The 19,756-nt window shown below is 32.7% G+C and overlaps 3 protein-coding genes across 3 annotated transcripts; 2 read left to right on the top strand and 1 right to left on the bottom strand.

Moving 5' to 3' along the window:
• Positions 1–2,732: 2,732 nt before the first annotated feature.
• On the bottom strand, positions 2,733–4,904 carry LOC105328691 (intraflagellar transport protein 20 homolog). The gene is made up of 4 exons (XM_034481938.2): positions 4,744–4,904; positions 4,528–4,613; positions 3,150–3,253; positions 2,733–2,971 (listed from the first exon to the last, which is right to left on the bottom strand). Exons 1-4 carry the CDS (start codon positions 4,868–4,870, stop codon positions 2,890–2,892), a joined length of 399 nt encoding a protein of 132 aa, XP_034337829.1. The 5' UTR covers positions 4,871–4,904; the 3' UTR covers positions 2,733–2,889.
• A 243-nt stretch (positions 4,905–5,147) lies between these two features.
• Positions 5,148–9,909, top strand: LOC105328634 (BTB/POZ domain-containing adapter for CUL3-mediated RhoA degradation protein 3). Its single transcript, XM_034481931.2, has 5 exons — positions 5,148–5,445; positions 5,780–6,039; positions 6,978–7,030; positions 7,165–7,363; positions 9,370–9,909. The coding sequence occupies exons 1-5, from the start codon at positions 5,277–5,279 to the stop codon at positions 9,553–9,555; spliced, it is 867 nt and encodes a 288-aa protein (XP_034337822.1). The 5' UTR covers positions 5,148–5,276; the 3' UTR covers positions 9,556–9,909.
• Positions 9,910–16,430: 6,521 nt separating this feature from the next.
• Positions 16,431–17,726, top strand: LOC105328690 (thyrotropin-releasing hormone receptor). The gene has a single exon (XM_011429672.4). It carries the CDS (start codon positions 16,559–16,561, stop codon positions 17,690–17,692), a length of 1,134 nt encoding a protein of 377 aa, XP_011427974.3. The 5' UTR covers positions 16,431–16,558; the 3' UTR covers positions 17,693–17,726.
• The last annotated feature ends 2,030 nt before the right edge of the window (positions 17,727–19,756 follow it).

Genomic DNA, 19,756 nt, shown 5'->3' with positions numbered 1-19,756 from the left:
TGGTGCAATTTTTTGAGACCCCACCAGTATGTACCATACCTCACTTATTTTTTAATACCTACTTGTTTTCTCATCCTTTTATCCCACTAATATTTGGTCTCTAGTTTTTTTGCATCTTTATATACCACCCACCCAAACCTGGGGTTACCCAGTTGTGTAAATGATAGCGAGAGTTAATATTTAAAGGTGATACAAATTGTAGATTTATGATGCATAATATGCAAATATCTGATGTGTTCGGAGAAAGAATCTCCAAATGAATTAAGGGTTTGTTATTTGGTCTTTCTTCAGAGTAGGAATCTCTCTGATGAGTGACTTTCGTTTTGTTTGTACATGTTTATACATGTGTATTTGTTGTTGTGTTTATGTATAGTTTATTTTATAGATTTAACATTCTAGTCTTTCATAGAGAGTGCTTCCATTTGCATCGTCTCACAACTTCTATATTTATCTACAAACAACACTTTTTTTTAGTTTGGGGGGGGGGGCTGGGGGGCTGAATTTGAGAAATATGGGTATAAAATGTCTTAGAATTGAGAAATGTGTTCTCTGTGCTTATGTTAGAGTCAATTTAAAGGAGCCCCCTCCAAATCTATGATATTTGAAAATGCTGTCTTACAAAGCATTTTACATGTTGTTATGATTTCAGTATGATCAAGGTGTGTAAAAAAATTATTTGTAAAATCAAGAAAGGTGAAGTACTATGAATAGTATTTCTTTTCATACAATATATCCCTACATTTGTGTATTGATTATTCAAATGTCCAAAATGTACTTTTGACATTTCTTTTTTTATAATTTGACTTTGCCAGTTTGTACTTACTTAATCAGGAAGATTATCATTTATGTGCTATGATGGATTTCAGAATGGGAATGTGCAATACTAAAACTATACTAGGTTTTTGACTTTTAGTTCAACAGTTTTTACATCGAAGCTATTAATTACATTAACTGCCTGAAGTGATACAGTAGTTTTGAGTAATGAATTTAAAGTCAAATTGAATGTCATACTTTAAAATTGTCCTGTATGTTTTTCTTAAAGTGGTTTGCATTTCGAATGCAGCTTTAACCTGTACGTAATATACATGTTATTTAGAATTTTAAAAAACTATTCGACATATTTTTGTAAAGAAGAATATATTGCACTTTGAGTCACTATGAACAACCTTAATTGATTTGATGAAAAATCTTTAACATGAATTTGAATTTTTTGGTTGATGTCTCCTATCTGTTTACTTTTTTTCTCAATCATTTTGATGACAATATCAATGAGTGCATATTTACATGATATAATATGTATAGCCTAGTTACTTCAGTGTTTTATAAAAAATTGCAGAAAATTTTCAGATTGAAGAGTTAGAACCATTTTAACAAGAGCTTGGACTTTGGGTAGTTGTGTCAATGGTAGGCCTGTTTATTATTATTTTTCATTGCTGGTCTTGTTAGAATGGTTCTAATTTGTGGGTAGTAATCAGGAATGTTGGCAAGATTTCATTATATATATATACACTGTAGATAGATAATATGTATGTTATATTCATCATGTTGAATAAATTTGAATTTAAAAAAGCATTTGTTTTTATATCTGACAACAAATAATTGAATGATTCAATGCCCGCTGGATGACAGTTGTATATAATCAAAATGTCTGAACTTCATCCATTATATATGATACTTCTTCCTTGGTTCAAATTTCCAATTCAGGTACTTGGGTACTTGATCTTCCTTAATCTTCACATAAATTATATTTGACTGTTGCTTGTCAAAGATGTCAAAAAAAGAGAGACAAACTAGATGTTAAATATGCCATAAATATCCCAGCAGCCAGCCAAAATTTTAAATGCCATATTAAGTTTTACATTTGTTTGCACAGAATTTTTCTTTCATGCTGAAGGAGCATAAATTTATAAAGTGTTTACAATTAAACATTCCTTCAGGAGTTGAAGACCATATGCAGAAACTTAAATTTTCATATTGTTTCTAAGTTCAAGGGACATTAAACATCAGACCTGAATCAAATGTATTGTTTGGTAACCAGTATATGAAATTTTCAATGTTATGTAGACATCCCTTTAAGAGTTAAAGAATGGAAACTGATTTTCTTTTATTTTTCAAAATTTCAAGGGGCATAACTCTGTCAAAAATCATTCGACAGGGTATATACATGTACAGCGGGAGCAAAACAAGAGCTCAGGGGCCACATTGCTGACCTGAGCAACAATAGCCACAACTGATCAAATAAGCTTTATGGTATCAAATACAAATACAACATATCTTAACAATTTAGTAGAACCTAAGGGTACTTCCACACATTTTCTGGGCAACTGGTTTTTGAAGAGAAATTCAGCCCCACTGTTTGTCCCAATGCTTCCGTACAAGTTACAATGTACATCCTTTTTGGGCAAATGGTTTTAGAAAAGATTTTTCACTCATTTATTTCTTTGTAAAAAGTTGACCCCCATAATAGCCCCACCCTATCTCCAGGGATCATTATTTGAATAAATTTGAATCTACACTACCTGAGAATGGTTCCACACAAGTTTCAGCTTTTCTGATCAAATGGTTTTTCAAGAAGATTTTGAAAATGCCATAAAGTTTTAAATTCTGGTAATTCTAAATCATCTCCTATTGAGACAGACTGTGGCCCTTCATTTTAACAAACTTTCACAAATTTGAGTCCCCTTTACCTAGAAATGCCAAGTCATTGCAATAATGTGTTCAATTCCTGTCAGTATATTTCATCACTAGAACTTTTCATTTTTATTTCTACATAGAGAAGATACAATTTCTCTCTCTCTTTATTTATTATAGAATACTTTAAACATAGAATTTTTTACAAATGAATATGTACAAATAAATTACAACAGGTGTCAAATGAGACAAAATATACTATTTCTGCAATATGAATTGTTCTATGAATTCATTTTGTTCATTTTCTTCTTTCTGTAAGGCTTCGTATTGTATCCGTAATCTAAAATTAAACCTTAACAAATTAATTCAAACTTAAGCAATATTTTATATATTACATTTACAAGAGCATGATATTCAGCACAGTAAGAATTGATTTACCTTGCATTCTTTTTTTCACTACTATTTAAAACAGTTTTAAATCTATGAATAAAAACTACTCATATTTTAAAACATTTTACCTTTCAAGTTGCATTTTCCTTTCTGTGATGAGTGCCTGTAATTGCTGCTGTTGTGCCTCTCGTTGTTTAGCAATAGACTTGAGTAAATTTCTGGATCCAAGAGCCTACAAAAAAAAAGAGATTTTTGTATAAAATATAATCTGTCTGATATGGATTAAAAGGGCCGAACTATTAGGTTTCAATGGGTGCATCTTCAACTCTAGTCATTTAGTAAAATGATCTGAGTATCATTGTCTACTTCTACTAAAATCAAACACCAAAAGTTAAATCATGTTACAAACATATGAAATTTATCAAAAATTTTATAATAAAATGTCTATTTTAAAAAAGCTCGAAAAAAAACATACATGCACAGTTATGTACAATGTGTTTTTAATAAGGATTATGGGGACATAAAATGAAACTCTAACTTGATTTTAAGAAAAACAGAATTAGGTATCCAATATCAGCTATGTTATTCAACGCGTTTGAAGTTAGTTGCATTACATTAATATCCCTGTTTACTCATTTTCAACCTGGTAAAAAGGTTCAAAGTTTGAACTTTTTTTGCAGGAGAGTTTAGTCTCTGGATAAGAAAATAAATATTTTCCAAATTTTGAAAATGAGAAAAAATGTAATTAAAGAAAAAGGAAAAATGTTAAGTCTAGAGGTTATAATGCCTTTGTTTGTTAACTGATTAGAAACTGATTAAACACATATCCTTTATACTGAGCGCAGCTTAATGGAAAGACATACGGTATATATATAAGAAAATTAGTGAAAACAGAAACTGAATCAGAAGTACTAAGGGCTGAAAACTTTTCTTCCAGGTCATGTGCGCCACCACATTGGCCACCATTTTGTTTGAAAATGTAACTCATTCATTAAATGAATGGCGCTGTTCTATATGTATTGTTCATTAGCACTATAAAAAACTATCCAAGTTTTCAATGGAAAGTAATTTTGATCAAAATAATTGACTGAGCAAGCCAGATAAGTTTTAACAGAGCTTTAATCAGGAGATAAAACTAGCTTCATGTGTGACTCATTGAATTATCAGATGGAAAATAAAAACATCAACATCAAGGAACAGATCTTTTAGATATTGAATAAGGAATAAATAGAGAATTTATCGACCTATGATATGGATAAGCAGTGAAAGAAAAATTAAAAATTCTTGGAATCACGATTTTCTTCGGCTATTTCCGAAGACATAACTTTTACGTTTTACATATAAAACTTGACGTCATAACGTAGACTGAGCATGATTATGATTTGAGTAGACAGGCAGATCCTTCTGTCTGCGTTTCAAACAATTAAAATCTCCACTCGGCCCAACGGTCACACCGTTTACATATTATTGTCTACTTTTAAAAATTCATCATCAGGAAAATTCTACCTTCATTTTTTCTTTTTCAACTTCTTTTGAAACATTGTCTACAACTTCAATAAATGACCCAACTATCTTCTGAAAATCACCAATTTCTGTAGAAAAAAAAATAAAAAAAATATATATAAAGAAACTCACAAAAAAGCAATCATGGGTTGTTAAGAGTTAAAAATTCATATTGCATGAAACAATAATGATGGGATCCTATGTAGTGCATGTACTTACTATCTACAAATTCTTTGCATTCCTCTTTAAGCTCAACGGTTTGTTGTGCTACATCAGGTTCCAAGACTCTTATCTTGTTTAATTCGTCGAAGTGAAGACCAGCTCTGGCAAGTGCCTCATCTGCCATTTTTCAACAAATGGAATGTCAAGTAAAAATCAGTGTCAATTTTTATAGGTAAAAAACAGGTATCACCAAACATTTTTAAGACTGTGAATGTTTACGTTTAGTTTCGCAAATTATTTCGTATATTTAAAATCATACATTTAAGCTAATCATTACTCATTTTTATAAAACTAATTTTTTTATGATTGACTTATTATGTGTAAATTCTTTTACTCTTCAATAAATCTCAGAAAATATTTACGAAACTAACTTTCACGCCCAAATATGACGTCAAACTATCTAATTATAAATTGTTAAAAATAGATTTGTTCATATTAAGTTCGTGTAAACATTTTCCATGTAATTTTTTTGGCTTTTCGTGCAGGGCTGTACACTCCGTTTGGATAAGCCCCAATTTATATTCATTTAGATGATGTCTGGCGAAACTAAAACGGTAATAAAGGGGAATTCATCCAAATATGTAAAGTTGAATGTTGGAGGGTCCCTCCACTATACAACGATTGGGACCCTCACCAAACAAGACACAATGTTGAGGGCCATGTTCAGCGGCAGAATGGAGGTCCTAACAGACTCTGAAGGTAATGTTTTGATCATGTTAATGTAGAAAAGGTAAATGTACCATTTTCAAGTCGTAAATCAAATGCATCCGCCATCATTATCGGTTTGACTCAATGACTGTCCAAGCTATTCATATGATTTATCCCAGAATTCTGATGATGTAAGTGTGACGGTCAGACCGGTTCGAATACCGGCGACAGAATATAGCTCAGTTGGTAGAGCACCTGACTAGAGATTCATGGGGGCCCAGGTTCAAATCCCGGTCTGGTCTGTCATTATTTCTCCCATCCCGTTACATAAGTTTTACTGTTTACATGTTTTCTTGATAAATGTTTGCCTTTAAAATTTTTACAGGTTGGATATTGATCGACAGGAATGGTCGTCACTTTGGCCCAATTCTAAATTTTCTGCGAGATGGCTCGATACCCCTTCCCGAGACAAGGAGAGAGCTGCAAGAGCTTTTACAAGAGGCAAAGTATTACCTGGTACAGGATCTTGTAAATCTTGTTGAAGCAGCCCTTAGCAATCTGGACAAGAGTGTGGAACCAGTTTGCAAAGTACCACTGATTACTTCCCATCGTGAGGAGCAGCATCTCATTTCATCTACACAAAAGGTATTTAACTCACCAATTCACACTTTGTGTAAAGTGTATTGAGTTTTACAAGGCCAACAGGGATTGAGGGAAACACCATTAGCTCTTTCTTATTGTTATTGCTACCAAATAGTTGGGGGATCTGTGCTGAAATCTCTTACTTTTAATTTACCAGTATTCCTTCTATGCCAGTGCATGGGAAGCCCCTTCCCATTGCAATCAAATTGATTTCTTTTGGTATTTTAATTAAATATATACAAAGAGGAAACCATTTTTTAATGTCAAATTACTATGTTAAAACCTGCTGAACTAGAAAGGCACTGTGAGAAATCTATGGTTTATTCCCAAAAGAAGACAACTTAGGGACATACATGTAAAATGTGGATTCAGCTACATGAACATGTATAAGAATCTTAAGATTATATTTATGCGCCCCCCCCCCCTTATATATTGCTTTGTCTGTCGGTCGGTCGGTCCACCAATAGTTTCCGTTTATTTTCTATGCAGAGGTTACATATATATGAATGAAATTTGGTATACAGATTTATCATAATGATATCTAAGTCACATTCATTTTGGTTACATATCGAGCAATTTTCAAGTGTTAAGTCCCTTTGACTTAGAAAATTTCCAATTTTTTGCAGTTTCCATTCATTTTCTTCTTGAACATTTCCAGGGGGGGGGGGGGGGGTGCATAAGTGTTTCACAATCATCTTTTGTTGCTTTCACATGCCACAATGATGAGTACTTTACTTATGTAAAAGGGGGTTAACTTTTCTTGCTGTGTTTATGATTTATAAGATATAACACTCTAATCAATATAATGCTTATATGCAGACATACATACTTTTTATTTAGCATTGATCATTTGTTATTGTTTGCCTACATAAAATATTGATAAAGATATATTTGGATTTTTCAAAATGTAAAATAATAATTTTTTTTGTTTCCTTCTTCAGCCTGTGGTGAAGTTGATATGCAATCGCCACAACAACAAGTATTCTTACACAAGGTATGTACAGAGTAGTTTACTTAATACTGATGAAGTTTTCTGATGGTTCAACGAAATCTAATGATAGTGTATTCTTTTTTTACTTTTACCCTCTTCTTTATACCATGATATTATACAGTGTTCTTAAATTGTAGCAACTCTGATGACAACTTATTGAAGAATTTGGAGTTATTTGATAAGCTTTCCCTGCGGTTCAACAGGAGGGTCCTGTTTATAAAAGATGTGATTGGCAGCAATGAGATCTGCTGCTGGTCATTTTTTGGGCACGGATCAAAGATTTCAGAAGTGTGTTGTACTTCCATTGTCTATGGAACAGATAAGAAGCACACAAAGGTAATAAGACTTTCTGTGGAAAGTTATTTTTTTTTATGGTATTTGTGGGTAGCCCTCATCCACGAATTTATATCCTCGACGAAAACTAATTACAAAAGATTTTGTTTTCCTACTGAACCTAAAAACCGACGCATCCACAAAATTACATCCCCAGCAAAACACTCTAGATCCATGAAAATTGGTCCCCACGAAATTTAATGATTCTACAGTTACTGTAATTGAACTTTTATTTTATGCATGTATTCATGAATAACCAATTTACACGTTACTGTTAATTTAATTTAATTTATAAAAAGTTAAAAGTTAACAAGAAGCATTGATATTGAATAATTCATTTGAATGGCTTTGATATTCTAAAATATCAGTAGTTGATCTGCCTTTGAGATCTGTTAACAAGAGGAAAGCTCTCAATATGACACCAAACCAGGTTTTCTTTTGTATGATCAGTATCCATAATTCATTTGTCAACCCTAAATTGATGAATACTACCTATCCAGAGAAATGGGGTACGATGCAAAAAAAAATGACTATGTTCAACAGCTGGTATTCTTCGCAAAAATTTTCAAAAATCAAAATCTAAGTAAAATTCACCTCACTGATTTATGTACAATTGATCTGCTGAACAAAAACTTTCTATCTTGAAAACTCTACTATACAGTTGAACTCTGGTAGCTTGAACACTGATATCTTGAAAACAAAAGATATGTCGAAGTGATTACCTGATGGTTTTCCAAATTCTTATCACCACTCTCTGAAACTGATATTACATAGTACACAATGAAGAACATTTGTATTGCTGAGAGTTTGGTTTAAAGATGGTTTAGTTTTTTAAAAAGTGAAACAAAAAATGTAGAATTGATTAAACAATCAAAGTACTGAAGAACTGATGGGAGTTGATTTTGTCGATGTTTATTTACCGGTATTTTAAAATCAATGATATGTTATTTTGCTTGACAAGTACACATAGTTTATAATTTGAATTACGCACATTTTTATAATATGAAGTTTCGGACTTTTTCGACAAGAATGTCGAGAAACCCCCATATGAATAATGTTAAATAATATTTAAAGATAAAATTAATTCAAACAAACTATGTATCAGTGATAGAAATATTTCTTGAAAATTGTATGGATCCAAACAATATTGAACTCTAGTCTCGTTCAACCAAACGCTCAGCTGTCACTGTAAATCTCCGACAAGGATTTACGGAGACAGCCGAGCATCGAGTTGAATGAGACTATATTGAACTCTGGCGTAGGAATACATATGACTACAAAAAATATTTAAATTGTTCGTACCATTTAAAATCTGACTATTTTCAAGGTATTTATAAATAAGTTTCCTTTAACAACAATGCTTTAGCATACATTACATAGAATTCATCAATTTTTTTAAGAACTACATGTAAGTCTTGTCAGCAGCAATGATTTGTGCTGAGGTCCAAACACTGTTTCACTTTCAGTTTGTCTGAGTAACTGCATAGGAGAGTTGATTAAAATCAGCTCCCAAAAATTGTTTTGTTATCTTTCCTTTTATTGGAAGGGTATAATTTATCATCATTTTAAATAACTAAAGTAACTTGTTCCAAAGAGTCCATGCAATCATGTCTCATTGCTACATCAGATCTGATGATTCACACCTGACATTTTGGATGTTTTGGTCTAAAATGAACTGTGAAAAACTTGCCCTATATATATATGTGATGTATATATTTTGCCCACAATTAGATACCCGGTATATCTTTCAAGTCTGACACTTTGCAAATGTTAAAAGTACAGATACTGCCATTGGTCTGCCTACCAGTAATTTTGAAGAAAGAGGACAGTGTGGGTTTTTATCAATGATTATGGATGTTGGAATGATGTGATGACTCATTAGACATCTTATTACAAAAATTAGAATATTTGCATGAATTTCTCATATGTTTTTAAGGAATAATGAATTATTCTTTGAGTATTATGAGCATTCATTTTGATTGTAATTTTTTTTGTATTGTTTAATACAGGTTGAGTTTCCTGAGGCAAGGATATTTGAGGAAACCCTAAATGTTCTGTTGTACGAAAACCGGACGGGACCGGACGATGATCTGATGCAGGCCACCAGGAAAGGAACGGTAACCGGCCATGGTTACCATAGTGACGATGATGCTGACGAAAAACTGGACAGAGAGGTCCGAATGAGAAGAAAATAGGTCAACCCAGAATATAGAATGGTTATTCACACATTTCAATCTTTCTGAAAAGATTTTCTTTTAAATGTCATCAAAGCAGGAGGAAAACTTTACAGGAATACATGTATTCCTTTTTGTAGGAGTTCACTTATTTAAATTGAAACTTTTTTTTTGGGAAACTGAAAAGCAGATTGGAACTGATGTTTTTTAGCATATATATAAATGTAGCTCTTTGTTAAACTTGTTCAGACTGTTTTCCCTGGCTTTAGGCAAAAATTGCTTTTTATGTTTCACAAACAATGAAATCATGAATATTTGAAGAACTTCATGGAACTTGTTCAAGACTGAACTATGATTTCAGTTCTTATACATGAACCAGTATATCTTGAACTGTAACATTTAGAACACCTTCATAAAAAAGACATTTTTTCTGAAACAGAAATAAAATGGAAAATCAGAAATTTATTTTTAAATGTACATTGTAAATTTTTTTTTTTTGTTAGTAACAAAGAAGTTGGAGTTGTTTTTATTATTTATCGACTCTCTTGAATGACCTTTAGTCTCCTCCTTGAGAGATATAACACAACATATTTATAAATGCACGGAAACTGTAAAGTTAGTTTGGTGTATTGAACTATGTAGATCGTATGTTGAGCTGTTGACCAATGTTAAAAATGCTGTGCAGTTCCTCTTCAACAGACAAACAAGATCCTTAATTCAAAGTATTATTCTTAAACTAGTAACTGTTTTAGAAATGAATAAATCTGCTACCTAGGTCTTTGTTGTGATGTTTGCATGGTGACCATGCAGCTTTTGTTTACTCCATGTTGGAGAATAAAATGTTGAAAAAACAAACCATTTTTAGAGTGTTTCTTTCACAATAATTAAAATTTCAATCTAAATCGCTGGGTGGTGTTTCTTTAGAACTTAAAGGAATTCCCATGCCAATTTCCAGTAAATTACACAATTTATAACTTTGAAAACAGAAATTGAAAATAATTTACGGATAGTTTTTAGAGGTTTATAAGAGATACGAGCAATATGTAAGCATACAAGAAAGTGATTTAAAAATGGCATAGACATCTGATAGTTTACTATAAAGAATAGTACTCATATTCAAGAGTATTGTGAAACTCATTAGTGATACAGTTGAAAATACACTGCACATTCTTTTAGTATTACTATAGAAGGATAGTGGGCTTCCTTAAGGTGATCGTGATAATTACAATTTAAAATTTCCTTAAAATCTTTTTAGGTTTATAAGGCAATATGTTGATATTTCATATAAGGTGATATGGGACATCTGTCGATATTAATGTGGATTTTAGTACATTATAAATGAAATACTTTAACTCGTTTAGAATTTTCAAATTTTACAATATTTAACATGAAAAAAAAAGCTTTTAAAAATACTTGGAGAGGTAAAAATTGTAAAACCCTCAGCAGGATTTGAACTCATGACTTACAGATTCGTAGTAAACTTTCTAAACCACTGCGCTACGCTGAAAGGTAACAAAATTGGGAAAGAAACTACTTAAATAATTACACCTGGTTTTATTGATTATTTTGATAAACAGTACGTCACAAAATGGAAGTGTCCCATACCACCTTAAATACTATATAAACAACTCAAAATCATTTTAGTTTGCAGTCAGGACAATTATTATCCATCACACACCTCTTAACATTTTTCGAACATTTAATCCAATAGACATCATATTTCCACTATTCTATGATGTATTCTGACATGCAAATACTTGTGAAAGGGGCATGGTCACGATTTTGGTCGAATTCCATTTTTCTGTTTTTATTATTAACAATGATTTAGAAATGCATTTCTAATGATCAAATGAAAATGAATGAAATGAAAAGTCAGTCGTAGAGTTATAAGCGAAATACAGGGATCACAAATCTTTGTCATGTAAACAAGGCTCGTGCCCTGTTTTTGTTTACAAAGGTTCAATAAGCCTGTAAAAAATCTTTTTCGAGCTGATTTTTCTATCTTCTAATTTGTTTTGAGCATAAATAGATAGTTCCTAACATTCAACACATTCATTTTAGATCTAAAACTGAAATTTTCACTTCAACATTTAAAATGTAAACAAAAGCTTTGTTTGCATAGCAAAGAAATGTAAGCTCAGTAACTTGCTTAAAACTCAACGAATGACACTCAAATTTTGGTTGCCTGTTAAAAATGCCTTACTGAAGCAATATAAACATTTAGATTGGAAAGATAATTTTTTACCAAACTCGTGACCATGCCCCTTTAAAAAAACATACAATTTTGCCTAGTTGGATATCATTCTTAAATACAGGATCTATATCTATCTCATCTTACACCAAATAAGGTTTCACAAACTTTATTAATCCTGCTTATTTGATTGGAATACAATCTTTCGTCCATCAATGCTATTGGCCAAAGATTAACCAATTACCGAGCTGTTAACTGCTTTTAAACAAAACAACCGACTTTTTTCACACTCCGAAGACTAATTTAACCAATAGTCAAGTTGCTAAGCTGTATTGTAGTGTTTATTTGCTAAAATTCATATGAATTATAAGCAGTTGTAACATATGTACATACATGTAATTATAAACACATCCATACACTCATCTAAGCAAAAGCTGACGTCACTACTAGTAATAATGTTATGCAATACATGTATTCTACAAAAAATATTATTCATAAATGAACACTCATAGGGGAGAGAACCTATTAATCAATAAATCAAAGTTATGTAAATGATAATAATAATGGTAATACATTAATTGGATATACGAATAGTCTGACATTCCCGCTTTTTACCAGCCTCACGCAGATACATTGCGAAATGGCACAATTGTTTGCGATTATGAATGGCGAGGAGTTGAACTAACTTAAACATTGAAGGACGAGTCCAGTTAATTTTTTTTTAAATACAATACACGTAGACATTTATAAAAAGGACAGATAAGTATAAAATGGAATTCATCCTCGACTTCACCTAAATTACAATATTGGCAGATGCGCATCGATCTGACAGTTCCATTATAACAGCCTTACTCTACCAAAAGCATATGCGATGACAGTCGATATTTTGTTAAAAGGACAACAAGGTTTTCCGGAATATTTTTACGCAAATAAAATTGTAAGGAAAAAGTGTTCGGCAGATACTTGTACAATAAACATTTAGAGGATGACTCGAAAAATGCATCTCTTTCCTGTATAAAAACATCAGACAACCTCTGCTTTACAATTTTTAAGAAAACATTAGTGTTAGCCACACTCTGTGAAAGCCATACTTCATGCATACCCAGTGATACTAATAATTCTCTGACATTAAAACACCATGTATTTGGTATCAATTGTGAAACCAATTCTTCATAAATATTGCGTAACATACAAATTTCTGTTTTAATCAATTTCAACCAATATACTTAATGATGCGCAATTTACGAATAATACTCATAGGCAGACGTTTGACGTACATTTTTTAACTTTCAAAATTCTTTTACAAAAGTTTGTGTGAACTCGTTCTATTTCATCACCAGAATGAAAACCCCATAAGCTAAGCGCTGGATCTCATATCAAGGATAAAATTAAGATGATTTGATTACTGGAAGTTCAACAAACGCATATATGTAACTTGTCTGAGGATGTGCATAAAACGACTTTAATTTTATGTTCAAACAAAATACATGTACTCATCCGCAAACCCCAAGATTTTCAAATTCATTTCATCGATTGGTACTTAACCTATAGAGAAGAGACATGTTTTTCCATGTGAGGTCGCATGTTGTCATATATAATTAGGAAAATGTATGTTCCATGTTAAATTAAACAACTTGCATATTCACATAAATAAGTCGCAGATTAACATAAATAAGTCGCGTGTTGTCATAATTATGTTGCATCTTGCATCTATGATGTCAGATACGGGCGGAAATAAGTGATTTTACCAATATTAAAATCAGGTTCTCTTTAATGATTTGAATCTTGCATGTACAGATAATTATCTTGCATGGAGAGATAATTATTCTTGCATGTTGACATAATTCTCTTGCATGTTGACATAATTTATCTTGCATGTAGGGGGCAGAAATATGTCAACATGGTATTACGATTTTTAAAAATGCTTTGAGAAATATCAAGATGTTTTACTTGTAAGACTATAGGGAAAATTAATAAAATTTCGTATATCAAACCATAGTCTCACCGTAGAAACAGATGACATAACATTCCTTTAAAAAATATACGTTTTTTGTGTAACAAAGGTCTCACTGGTGATGAATTTCATTATATTTTAGATTGTTATACTTTCATGTTAAATACTGAAATCTGATTGGTTTAGACGCAGTTCATAATTTTTTCTATTACCCTCAGCGTTAGCAACGGGTAACATTAAAAATTGTTACATGCGCGAAAATTATGCGCGTACGGTTCGCCGTAGAATTCACGTTATTCCTATGTAAAAGCAGTTAAGTTTTCTCTAAAATTAAGACATTCAGTATAACAAAATAAATAGTGCCTGTTTGGGAGGATAACAGTTGAAATTGACACCCCTCGAAAACCATTGTCGGTTGACAATGGTTTTCGAGGGGTGTCAATTTCAACTGTTACCCTCCCAAACAGGCACTATTCATATAATGTTCAGCCCCGGAAGAAATAAGGAAAAAATATCAACACACTTAATTTTGGAAAAGACTTATTTAGTTTAACTTCTCTGAGCTCGTGACAAGCTATAATTCTAAATCTATGGAAAAAAGTGTGTATTTATTTCCAATATTTTCGATGCTGTCTGTTCCACGTAGTTGTTTTCCTATTTTGATCCTTTATACCATAGTCTTACTTAAGTATTGATTCTATTTTATGTCGTGTTTTACCCGTATATTTTTCCTGTTCGACAATGCACATGCAGGTATACCTCTGATGATTTGTAGTTTTGTGTATTCTATATATATATATGTTCTTTTTGTACCAAATTATTTGGTTGAGCGAATAAAGTGAAGTGAAGTGACGTTCAAAAGCATGTCTGCAGATTTGAAATCTACATTCGTTTTGTGAGAGGTAGATGGAAGTTATAGCTTTTTTTTTAATTAATGTAGAAGTAGATGTACGTTATAGCTTTTTAGAAATTAACACAGGAAAAACACCCCGAAGGTGTTAATATACTTAATTTCTTTATATTTCCCTTTAATAAATTCTTCAGACGGTGGTAATTTATGTAATAATGCTTATTGTATAACAAATGTATGACAATCTCTCTCTCTCTCTCTCTCTCTCTCTCTCTCATGCTTTTAATGTTTAAATGTCAACAGCAACCAAATTTCGTGAGACTAGCTACACACCGTACTACCACTTTGAATCATTTCATTCAAGTGCCGTGTGATACATTCAAAATTGTGTACCTGGACAAACAATTTTGAATGTATCACACGGCACTTGAATGAAATGATTCAAAGCGATTGTACGGTGTGAGCTAGTTATAAAAAAAAGCAGTGCATCTTGTTTTAAAAATGCAGCGGTAAAACGTTTTTTTTCTTAATTTGATCTCAACTTGTATATTTATTCGTAAGCAAATTTGCAATACATGTAATTTTCTAAAATGCATGGATACCATCAACGAATTTCTTTGTATTTCATTTAATTTATATTGTTTGAAGAACAAATTACATTTTTATGAAGAAAAAAATACTTTGAGGCTGAGGATTGGAGTACCTTAACAGTTGATAACTATATATTCACTTTTGTAAACTATAATTTACTAAAATGTAGAGTTGGTATTTATAGTTCCCAAATCAGGAATAATTTTATTTATCAGATAAACTATTTTTTGCAATTGCAAGTGATTGCTTTTCAGTAAAAACTGTAGTTTACATTTCTGGAAGCATAAATTATTGCATTAACTATGCTGTACAGATTTAACTATGGTTTACAGTTCTGAGACATAGAATAACGTCGTCAATTGTAATTTAAATTTATAATTTATTCGAATGTGAAACTATGTTTAGATGAGTTTTGTGAATTTGGCGATATGGCAAACCAAATTGCAAAAATGAGTTGAACATAGTTTCATAGTTGATAAACTAGTTTTGTTGACTGTAAACTGTAGTTTACGAATCGTAAACCACAGTTAACGAATCGTTAACCATAATTTTCATATGTACAACTATATACTCAATGTCTGAGGACTGATACCTAGTCTTCGCATATGATAAATTCAGGTCATTGTTCCGAGTCGCTTACACAAGTCTACGAATTTCTGTATCCTCGAAACTTCTCTACGACAAAAATTAAGCCTCAGTAGGGCTGTTACCTGTCGCTCTATTAACAGCATTCACAATCTGTTTCACCTTAATGAGGTCGACATCTCGACATCTTTGTCGTAGAGAAGTTTCGAGGATACAGAAATTCGTAGACATAAGTCACGTGGCTTTACAGTATACAGTCATGTAATTATGATATGCCATATACACCTGTATTTTATATTTCGATGAACATTTCATTTTGTTGATCGACTCAACGAAAGAATCTACGAAAACTTGTGTTCAACAAATTTTTATGAAACATAAGCTTCATGAATCAGAACGCTTTCAAAGTACGTTTTCAAATAAGGAAAAGTTCTATCGATTAACAGAGATATGCCCCCCCCCCTCCCCCCTGCATGCAATACCAACTCCAATACCGATACTTGATTGTCAACAAGTATGATACACACATGACTAACGGGAGAAAATCAACAATGAAAACAAATTATTTTCATCATAAATCATCTGCATAAATTTGCCACTCAATGGAACAGTTGAATGTAAGAATAATACCTAATAAGATCTTATATTACATTGGAAACCACCCCCTTTCTTGTGATTGACAAACTCTTCTTAACAACTTTATTAATCCCATTAACACCATCTGGTAATATAATGTTCAGAAACCTGAATGAGGCAATCAAAAGCAGTTTGATTCAGAACCTTGCATCACCTCCACTGAGGCAGACAAATCTATCAGCACAACGAGGAGCGACTTCGTCTTCTTTCACCGAAAATGGACTGCATCACCCACTATAACATTCCTATCGCTTACTGTCAAGTTTTAAAGGCATTGAATCTGTCAAGGAACTCGACGACGCATATCAAGGACCTCTTCAAGACACTCGAAGACGAAAGAAATGAAGAACCCGACCAAATTCGAAACTATGTGACCACAATCGGTGGCCCCGTGGTCTATTGCGTCGGGGTGATCGGTAACCTTTTGGCCTTGACTGTGCTGCCTCATTTCGCTAGGCGCATTTCAACGTACATGTATCTTCTGGCGATGTGTATCCTCGACCTATGTGTCCTTCATCTCGGACTTTTGATCAGCTGGCTCCAAGAGATTCTGGGCATCAACATTCATTCTCTGTCCCAATACACCTGTAAGATTGTTACGTTCCTTGGTTACGTCTGCAGTGACGCGTCCGTCTGGCTGGTCGTTGCCGTTACTTTCGAGCGGTTCATGTCTATGTGCCATCCCTTCAAAGCTACGTCGCTGTGTCGAGTCCGCAAGGCCCTGCTCGTAATATTTCTCGTCCTAGTTTTCTCAATACTCGTAAATCTCCACATCTTTTGGACAATAGGTCTGATACCGGACCTGAACAACGCGACAGTGTGCGGACCACACGAGTCCATAACCCTAATCTGGCCTTGCATTGATTTGGCTGTATATTTCGTCCTGCCTTTCCTGAGTACTGGCATTTTCAATGTTAAGATCATTGGGAAAATTCGCAAAATGAAGCGAAATTCAATGCATCGGCGGGCATCTTTGACGACCATGAACACCTGTGTTCCCACAGATACTAATATCAAGAAGAAACTGACATGGATGATGGTGGTACTGTCACTAACATTCGTCGTGACGACATTCCCTATGGCCGCCATGCTTTGTGTGACGGCCGTCTTTAACTCGTTGAAGGATGTCCCCAAAATCAACCGTCAGCTTTTCACGAAAGTGCTTTCCTTTGCGGAACTTCTCATGTTTACAAATCATGCAATCAATTTTTATTTATATGTCGCCAGCTCCAAGAAATTTCGTAAAGCTTTGAGACAGGTCTTGTGCGAATGCAACACCTCAGATGTGACTGTTTTTCAACATTCAGAAAACAGGCACCGAAAGACGACACTTGATACGTTGTACTCATGACGAGGCTGTTATTCTTGGTGTGAAAAATCATTGATCAACTTTGAAATTGTTGTGAACAAGTTCATTCAAATATCTATTAAAATGATTAATTTCTAGCAGTTTGTTCGTAGTTTTCTTTCAAACAATAATCCTGCTCTTTCAACAGGAGTGGGTTCCTCAAAATGAGAGTAATGTGCGAATAACTAAGAGTTGACGATTTGTGTGATAGTTCATTATATCACATGAAATGTATACACATTTGATAACTAATTTTTTTAAAATCAAAATGTATGGGCGGCGGAAAGGGTAAAAAAAAGACGTTAAATGCTAAACGAACAACTTATTTTTTAAAACATGCATATGCCAAAATGAAAAACAAACCAGCTTAAAAAAAAATAAACAGCCTCTTTTTCAAAATCAACAGATATCTATAAGAAGTCGTGCCCTGGAGAAAACATACCCCGTAGAAAACGTATCTATGCTATTCATGAAAGAGGTACTTTTTATCAATTTTGAAATAATTATTATTTTTTTTTTAAACTATTCTCCTTTCAGAACCGTCCTAGCCTCTTTCACGCCCCCCCCCCCCCCCCAAGCAGTACTTTTACATGGGCATAGTTAGGGGGGATAGACCATACTAGAGTACTACTTTTATGTATTAAATACTCCTCTTTAACGTAGATTTTTTAGTTAAATACATACCGCGGTAGTAAGCTGTGTAACTTAAAGTTTCATATTGAAAACTTCTTTATAAATGAAAAAATTATTCCTTTATTTCATTCAAACTTTCAAGCTATTTCAGTAAATAAAAACATGATATAAGCTGTCATTTTCTATGAACTATGAAGGAAATAAGTAACCAGATTTTTGTCCAATTTTAATGAGTGAAATATATCTAGAACGCCTACTGTCTCTCTCTCAAAAAAAAAACACCCCGGCTTTAAACAAGCTTTAAAATGATGTCAAATTGAATATTACTTTTTCCAATGATTTAAAATGGAATGTCAAAAATTGTTTCATTATCGACATAGAAAAGATTCATGAAATAAATTATGGCGTCATTATGGTTGGAACATCTAATAGACACTCAGGACTCATTTACTAGATCTTGAACTTAATACCACTCTATATCGTTTAACTGATATTTGTTACGCAATATCACTCTGCTTTTAATTTTCTTTTAAATTTGCTTGATAAAATGTGTTCAATTTTCACATGCAATGCGAAATTAACAGGAATACGTGTTCAGTCCGCACGGATTCTACAACACACCTGCAGTCTAATTTCCTCCGTTTAAATTGAGTATTTAGCTTGTACTAGTGGCCTGGTTTCACAAACTACATGTAGTTTGTGGGGTAGATACGGTAGCTGACGTAGAATAAATCAAATATTAAAGAAAAGTATCGCAAACGTCATTTATTTTGCCTGATACAAACTGTATTTGATGCAAAATGGTATTGATATTAACGAATTACTACATGTACTAGTTTAGCAAACTACCATCTCTGCAAAGATGTTTAAAATATGAACTCCATTTTAGCCGCAGTTATTGCAGGCATTGGCTGTGAACATTGAAAAAGAAATGAAACTTGAGAAAAGTTCACATTCTCAGTAAAACTGTTGTTGTCGTTTGAGTCCGAATGATACTTTTATAATAATGATAATCTGGTTTCATTTGTGTGTGTGTGTGTGTGTGTGTGTGTGTGTGTGTGTGTGTGTGTATTAATTGATATTTTGTTTTAATGGCAAGCTCGGTAATATGTTTCCAAGAGGACATGTTTTAAGGAAGGAGTCTTTTCTGGTTTTCGACTTGTCAAACGTAAATTTGATTAATTGTTCATTAAATCAAGATGAAAGGAAATTAAAATAGTATATTTTTCTTTCTTTTTTACTATCATACAACTTGGCATAGAAAAATGTAATCAATGTTTAGAATGGAACAAGGACTATATTTTTGGCGTAGGAAAATATCACATGTTGCGCAATTCAGAATTGCTGCAGATTATATATATATAATGAGTCTGTTTTAGCATTTAAAAAACAATAACAATAATGTTGGAATTTTTTTACTAATGTGAACTAATA

Source organism: Magallana gigas, chromosome 3 (assembly GCF_963853765.1).
Source record: "Magallana gigas chromosome 3, xbMagGiga1.1, whole genome shotgun sequence".
NCBI lineage: Eukaryota > Metazoa > Mollusca > Bivalvia > Ostreida > Ostreidae > Magallana > Magallana gigas.
This window is presented reverse-complemented; position numbering and strand designations above follow the sequence as displayed.